Consider the following 8,402-nt stretch of genomic DNA (forward strand, 5'->3'; position numbering starts at 1 on the left):
ATCAAAGCGCCACATTGCGCCTCACGCACGCGCACGCATATACGTACGCGCTCGAACGATCACCGTCCTCACTCGCAAGTGCACCGTACAACCCTTTCCAAACATAACATATGATAATAACACACAATCATATATAAGCCAAGGGAAACATTTCTCCGTAACCGATGTGGGACTAAATATCACATCTATTATTTGGAAAAATTCCAACACTTTTTAAATTTTGAACAACGTCTTCTTCCACCCATAGAGGACGGTTCACCCACCATCTTAGGGTTCACAAACCCCTCCTAGGGTTTTTGTATGGTCCAAAATATCCTCTAGAAACCTATTCCTGCCATTTCACATCCATCGGTGAATGGGATCCCATTCACTGTAGGTGGAGGGAAACCTGGTTTTTTTTTTGTAAAGTCCTTTATACCCCTCTCACATGATAAATAGTGAAGACGTGGAGTTCATTCTAACACCCACTTTTATTCAGATCATGTAGGTTCATAAAGATGATACCATTTTCCAATCCTTCATTGGTGAACGTGCATATTCCTTCTTACAATGTCCTTGTAGAAGACTCACTCCTAAAAATATATACTTAAAAATCTTTTGGGAATGGAACCATTAATAAGGTGTAATGGCAACGTGGGACCCAATGGGTGTCCATATATACACACAAAGGAGCCATGGCTGAAGAATAATCTCTACTGACTAAGAGAGGGTGGGAATTGGGAAAGAAGAAGAGGAAGCAAAGCGTTCTGAGAGAGAGAGAGAGAGATGGCAATTTCTAACATTAGTTGGTTAGCCTTGGCATCCATATTCATGGCCGGAGTTCTGATCTCCGGCAAGAGTGTCTCGTCCCAGGGATGCGGACTTGATATTCCTGGTTTAGTATACACATGCTTGCCGATCATTCAAAGGCCTGTGGTGGAGAAGGTAACGAAGTCTCAATGGTGCTGTAATGTTGTGAAGAAGGTGGAAATCCCATGCGTCTGCAAGTATATCACCAAGAAATTAGAGGAGCAGTTCAGCATGGATAAAGCAGTATATGTTGCGGAGCAGTGCGGAGTGACTCTTCCCCTTGGAATGATATGTGGAAGTAAGATTCAATCCCTTTGTCTCTACCCAAATATTTTGTTACCAAAAAGATTTTTTGGTTGGATCCACCATGATTCTCTCTTGCTTCACATCTTTATTTGTTTCATATGGAAGATTGATGTGACAATTCTGATACTTAGATAACTAAAGATCGAATGGTGTAATTTGGCTACGTGTCAAATTTCAAATCAAAATTCGAGCATTTACCTTCTCATATATATCAAATGCATCCACTATCTAATTAGTTCTCCCTTAATTAGACAAAATTTCTTCAATGATCATTTTGTCATGTGGTAAACTCCTTTGGGCTGAAACATTATATGTGATAAGAGACTTATATGCCAACTTGATCACCGAATTTCAGCCTTATACAACTTCACATGAAGAAAAAAATATAGGTTAACCAGGGATTCCTTCATGGTTGTGAATCCTATTTTGTATTTTTTTTGGTAATGAAAATTTCATTCAAATAAAAAGCATGAAATACACAAGGTTTGGGTAAGATGTATCCAAAACTAAGGAATGGGAAATGACCAATCTGTTGTACATGCAATTGACAGGGTCTCCTAGGCTAGGGTATGGGCACGCCTAACAGTAACCCTAGAGAAAAAACTGTAAACACAGCAACCAACACCACTCAACACATGATACATGTCCTTATGAGTAGGGATGGGCATGGGACCCAACAAGTTGACCCACAACCTGTCTGGTCCCCACTTTCCCCGATGCCAGCCTGGTAAACAGAACCCATTGTATTATGGCCAATTGTCGGTTGCGGCGTTGTTAGAGAGCCAGTTGTGGGTGGTGGATTCTTTGAGCAAAACCAGCATGAGCCCAAACGCCTCCCAACTCCGGTGTCCGGTGTTGATCAGTGAAGGGGTCGATCACTAAGGTACCCTTGCTGCCAGCACCGATGACGCAAAAGCCACTACGAATGACGGTGAGGTTCTGGCTCCAGACTCGTGGAGCTTTCATCTGGTTCCAAGCGAGATGCACGCAGACAAGTTGGAATGATCGGAATACTGGGGAGGTGGAGGAGGAGGCATTGGTTTTGAGGTTGGGGCGGAGGATGACGTCGATTGAGATGCAGTTCTTAATACCGGCATCAGCAGCGGACAAACCCCCACCAACACAGATTCCGTTCCCCTTGCCTATGAAATCTCCATCGCCTCTCACCAAGGAAAAATTGCTAAGGACCGACATTAGAGCCAAAAGCAAAACAGATCCGCAATGAGACGAGAAGAAGAAGGAGATCAAGTTCTAGTTAGAGTGAGATCTAAGGTGACGCAAGTTAAAGAAGGAGAAGAAAAGGAAAGAGAAGAGAAAGGGAAAGAAGGGAAAATAGGAAGAGGAAAAACACGCCACTGGAGGAGGAGGATTTCACGCCACTGTGGCTGAGAAAGGATCACGCCATAGGGACGGAAAAGCTACATCATGAACCAGAGGGCATGCGATAGTCGGTTAATCCTATTTTGTTGATCATTGGCAACTAGAGATTGAAAAAAAATACATATATACCTTTTAAATGATTACCAAAAAACAATTATACCTTTTAAATATAATCTTTATTTTACTTTTTTGGCTCCTCATTGGAAATGAAATAAAGGGAAGGAAAGTAAAATTAAATCTAAAAAAGAAAAAAAAAATTGTAATCATTATCTAATATTATTGTATCATTAACTCAAATTATCTCAAATTTGGTACTAATATTTTTCTTTATTGTGCATTCAAATCGTTTTCTGTTATGTTTCTCACATCATTATCTAGTCATGTATTAAATTATAGACGGGTCTAATTTGTTAGTATGTTATTATAGTGATTGCAAAATTGTTTAAAAAAATCAATTTTTTGCAAAGTTGTTTGAAAAAATCAATTTGTTGTGAAATTGTTTGAACAATAATGAAGTCAAAAAATTGAAAAAAAAAAGGCAATAATCTCATAGATAGTGGGTCAACGGTTGAGATGAAGCATCAAATTTAACATGTAACCTATCTAAGGAATTCCTTATTTATCCAACAATCAGAAGATCATCTTGTCCATGTGGTGAAAAAGTAGCGGCGGGTGTATAGATATGATTCGTACCACATGCATGTAGGAACTTTTACGTATTTTTATTTTTTTTTTGGGGGGGGGGGTAAATATCCATCATTGAACACAAAGAAAGGAAAACTATGATAAAAACAAAAAATAGACATGGAATTATTATCATAATAAAAATAAGGGGCAGAGTAATACTTTTGCGCACTCCTATGTTTGGGCATAGGAGCCACACAATCTAGTAGCGTTTTTTTCCCCTCAAAATAAAGTAATGGATAATTAGTAATTTCATACAGGTTGACCATAGAGAAAACAGTGAAATGCTTTCATTACCCCAAATTCCAAATAATATTAATAAGGGTAAATTACATGACCCCCCCTGAAAATCAAACGATACTCCATTCACCCCCTGTTTTTTTTTAAATACTCACCCGTCCCCCTGTATTAGAGTCATATATAACAACTTCGTCCCTACCGTTAGTTTTATACGATTAAGTTATGAAGTCAGCAAGTTAAATATTTTTAAATCCCTAAAACTACCCTTGACCAGTGTTGAGTAACTTTTTTACCCTTTATCTTAAAATCTCAAAATCAATCCTCTTCTCACATGACCTGCAACATGTACGATTGGTCTTATTTATTTATTTTTAAATTAAAACAAGGAATCATAGAGGAAATATTCCCTCTCCTTCCCCAAATCGCTAAATCGAGGATGGAGAAAACCCATTTAGGGTTTTAACAACCACCACCGCCGTCTCTTGCAGCGATCGAACCAAAGGCCACCAACTCAAACACGGCAACGACCGTCAGGGTCCGACAGCCATAACCCCGGCATCAGATGTTGGTGAAACCCAAACAAACAAAAAAAGCCCGAAATCCCTTTTTCTCTGTTCGGTGAAGAAAGCCTAGGGTTCAAAGATCAAACTGCCGCCCCTTGCGGCAGTTGAATAAGAGGGTCGGGGGCCTGTGAAGATACTGTCGAACTACCATCCTGCTCCTGTGACCATGACCCACTCTCAGGTACGGGTAAAACTCAGCGGTGGCCGGTGGCCCCCAAAAAAAATTTATTGATTTTGCAGGTTTTGAGAGTTGATTCCAGCCATGAAAACGATTGGTGAACGGTCCCGGAGCTCTCGTGAAGCTCCATTAGCAGTCCAACCTCCGTGCGGTGACTGATTTGCCTCGGATGGGGGTTGCAGCTATGGTTTCAGTCATGGTTGTGGCGGTGGCAATAGGAAGAAGGAGAAGAAGAGCAGCATAAGCAGAGAGGGTATCTAAAGCTTTTTTTTCTACAAATGTTGGGTACCTCAATTGTCATTGTTTATCTTATTTTAGTTGAGGTTAAAATTGTTTTTTCAATTTTTGGATTGTTTTAAGTTAACACTGTTACTCTGGAGGGAGTCGAGTGAGTATTTTCAAATAAGAGGGGTTGAGTTGAGTATTGTTTAAATTTTAGGGGTGTCATGTAATTTACCCTAATAAAAATAATGTCATTTCGGAAGATGATAAAATGATTTTCAGGTCTATTATGAGAAAAACAAAAATCAAATAAGAGCATCTTACAATTATAGAATTTCTTAACAAAGCAATAAGAATGTTGCCATCATACATCTCAAAGTAGGATCACGATCCTCTGTTGTCGACTGACCGCGCGGCCATCGTGCAGCCTTGCACAGGCAGGGGCAAAATGATCACCTGTGCCCACCCGGGCAAGGTGCTCAGGCAGTGGGTAGGGTAGTCATTTCGCCCCTGCCTGTGCAAGGCTGCACGCCGGCTCCACGGATAGCGGCAGCAGAGGATCCAAATTGCTCAAAGTAAGGGTATTTTAATAATTCTATAGAGAACAACTAAAGCAAATATATAGTAGAACCATGGATCCATACAAGAACATGCATGTGAAGGACTTTTTTTTTTTTTTTTTCACTCATTATTCTTTCTTTTTATAGGTTACACCATACCAAAGGCATGAAGCTGAGAGAACGGGAGGAACCAAGGCAGTCAGGTGTTTTTGAATTTCGATGTTTTAAGTGACCATTTCTGTTGCCATTTTAACTAGAATAATGCCATTTTGTGGCTGCGTGCAAAAAAAAAGTTATTTTGAAATTCTCTTTAGAAAAAAAAAGAAGGATGTCTGGTTGTGTGCCGCCTGTACTTAAAGACCTAAGGGGTGAAATAACCGTCCGCCTGACAGCGATCCCCTCCCTTCTCCAAAATAGAGACGGTTCTTATCTTATGCATCTAATCTTGACCTTATGATCAATATCCAAGCAACATCTTGGGTGGGACTGGCCTTTTAAATATGGGGACTGCAGGGTTGACACCATGTTGGAAGCCCAACTTCCAAACACAAATGTTGCTTTTATATATTGGTATAATGCAATTATTAACTAATAATATTATAGGAAGTAGTTTTTTGTCCAAGAGTGTGGCCTATGCCAACACTCCCATGTGTCTATCTCTCTCCTCCTCAAAACAAAGGGGTAGAGATGTCATTTCATTTGGAGAGGAGAGAGATAGACTCAAGGGAGTGCTGGTGTAGGTCACACTCCCGGACAAAGTTATTTTTCCCTAATATTAATTGGTTTCCTCTTAGTTCCAAATCCTAATTTTTTTGGACTAGGATCCTCTGCAGTACCGGTGGGGCAGCATGTGTGCCACTTGGCCTCTGCTGTGCCGTCGGATGTGCACTGCCCCGCCGGTACTACAAATGATTTTAATTCTAATTTTTTATAGGGAGGGCTGAAGAACATGCCACAAAGGATATGATCTTAATTCTTTTATTTTTTGGTAGAAACAAAAGAAATAAACTTGATAATCCCAAGTGTACTGAGAGGGGGGTGAATCAATGTCTTCAAGAACTCTTCCAAACTCAATCCCGTAGTTATAACAATCACACACAAAGATTGTCCGGGGCAGTCCCGTAATTACCAATCACACATGCATGCCCACATCGCAACCACTGTGTGGTCAGGTCTACCAGACAATGCATCATTACAGCAAACACACTTCAAGAATATGCAGGAAAAATAACAAACACACAGTACACCAAGTATACGTGGTTCAACCAAGCTGCCTACATCCATGGAGGAATACCCGTAAGAGTTTCATATTTTCTCAAACAATCAATTCGAATTCGACTACTACAATAGCCTAGCTGCTACAACACCTGGTTCTGACTCCACAACAACGAAATATAGGGCTACAACCCCAATCCAATCAAGCCCCAACTTGAATGGTATTACAATATGAATATACAAATTCAAGTACAAGTCCCTCACAATAACACGAACAAACTAGGATTCTTTTAACATGAATCAAACCTTAGATATAAAATAGGACTTATGAAAACAAAAAGATTACTCTCCCTGAGTAATCTCATGACCAACCCACTGCTTGAAGCCTTCCTGGTGTCAAGCACGTTTTCCAATGTTCAAAGCAGCTTCATAGATCGATCAATTAGTGTATTCCGTGCATAGTACCTTCTTCTTTGTGTTTTCTGCCTCTAACAGTAGGTCCAATGGATAAATCTCAAAAAAACACAATATCAAAAAAAATTTCCATCCAATTTAGACTCTAGATGGCCAAGATACGGCCTTCCAAAGTTGGATGCTCTAAAATTGAAAATCAATGGCAAATTCGTAAATAAAAAGATTTTTCATGACAAACCACATGAAACGAGGCAAATATTCTGTTTGCAGCCATCTTTTTTATGACTTCAACATGCTTTACAAAAGCGTGTTTTTGCTTTTACTAAGAGAATATGCCACGGAATATGTTTTTTTTCTTTTATATTACAACCAACCATTTTCCTTGAAATGGAATCTTCTACAAACTTGCTTACACAAGCGATACACTTGATTAAGGCCCCTGCTGATACACCTGAAGATGCTTTTCCATGTATGTGCAGTGTATGGAAATAAATGCACCTACCCAATGAATGAGCTCACATTGGAATCAAGAGTGCACATTATCGTAGATCTGGAATCAAGTGCGATTAAGCACATCCGACAGTCAAAAAGACTCAGTAGTTTTAACAAAACAAAGGAGAACGTATGCTTACAGTATAGCACTTAAAAATAAGCCAAAATTTTTGGCTAAGTATATAAGCTTTTGCCTATTCCAGATTTGCTCTATTTTCGCGCGTCGACACGAAAATATCTGTAACTTTCTCGTTTGACACTGAAATGATGTGAAACCTGTTGCCTTGGAACCGTGACATGACGAACCTTATTTCTCGTGAAGAGAGATTCACCAAAAACTGCAATTATACATTCCAAAAATGGCCTTAAAATCTCTGCTATTGCATGAACCTGTGAAATCATAACTTTTAATAGTATGGAACCTTCACCTGCTGCTTTGCCCCTTTGCCAAACACTATATAAGGACTTAATATGCTGTTAAATGGTGTTCTTCAAGTGTGGGTACCCCTGTAACGCTATCAAATGACCAAAATACCCTTATTACTGTGTAGGTGGCTCTTTGACCATTTCTGCTCTTCCAACTCACCAAATACTACTGCCGCATCACCAATATGGCTAATAAGGTTGCCAACAATGACAACACCACTCCAGCAAACCTCAGTTGACCAATAAAACTGACTACAAAGATTTATACTTTGTAGTGAATGCAGGTTGAGTTGGGTCCATCGCTAGAAACATGGCTCCTGTCTAGCCGTGGCGAGAGTTGGACGGTCAGGCCCCACTAAACGACAATAAAAATAGGGGTGGGATGGTCATTTCACAGGTGGGTCCCACGGCTGGACAGGATCCTTTTCCCCACTGCTAGGCCCTAACACAGCCTCAAGCCTATATATTTTAAGGGGCGCTGTTCTCTGTGCCGCAGTGCAACCTACACCCAGGCACATGGGGGTGGACACAATGACCACCCTGCCCCCCAACACAAGCTACTCATGTGCTGGGCGTAGACTGCTTGTGGCACAGAGAACATTCTCCCATATTTTTTGGTGGGCCTTGAGTAAGGGAGGATTAGCTTTTGTATGGATTGGTAATATTTTTCTCTCAGGTGTGCAACCCAGCCTTGACTGCTTTCTCAAGAGAAAGGCAAAAATCTCCTTATTAGACTACAATCGTTAGACGCGTTGGATTCAGCCGGATCATTACTCCAATCGAAAGTGGGAGTCCCCATTAGACTAATATCGTTAGACACTTATTCCAATCGAAAGTGGGACAACTAATATCGTTAGATCCCTTCTTTTTCTCTCCCCTGCGAAGCTTACATGTTCTAAATTTCTCTGTGAAGGTAAAGTAACAAGACTCGGG

At 40.4% G+C, this 8,402-nt stretch overlaps 1 protein-coding gene across 1 annotated transcript; it reads left to right on the top strand.

The window, feature by feature from the left end:
- Positions 1–724: 724 nt before the first annotated feature.
- Positions 725–5,199, top strand: LOC122656843. The gene is made up of 2 exons (XM_043851508.1): positions 725–1,087; positions 5,070–5,199. Exons 1-2 carry the CDS (start codon positions 766–768, stop codon positions 5,090–5,092), a joined length of 345 nt encoding a protein of 114 aa, XP_043707443.1. The 5' UTR covers positions 725–765; the 3' UTR covers positions 5,093–5,199.
- Positions 5,200–8,402: the final 3,203 nt, after the last annotated feature.

The sequence above is a fragment of the Telopea speciosissima genome, chromosome 3 (genome assembly GCF_018873765.1).
Source record: "Telopea speciosissima isolate NSW1024214 ecotype Mountain lineage chromosome 3, Tspe_v1, whole genome shotgun sequence".
NCBI classification, from domain to species: domain Eukaryota; kingdom Viridiplantae; phylum Streptophyta; class Magnoliopsida; order Proteales; family Proteaceae; genus Telopea; species Telopea speciosissima.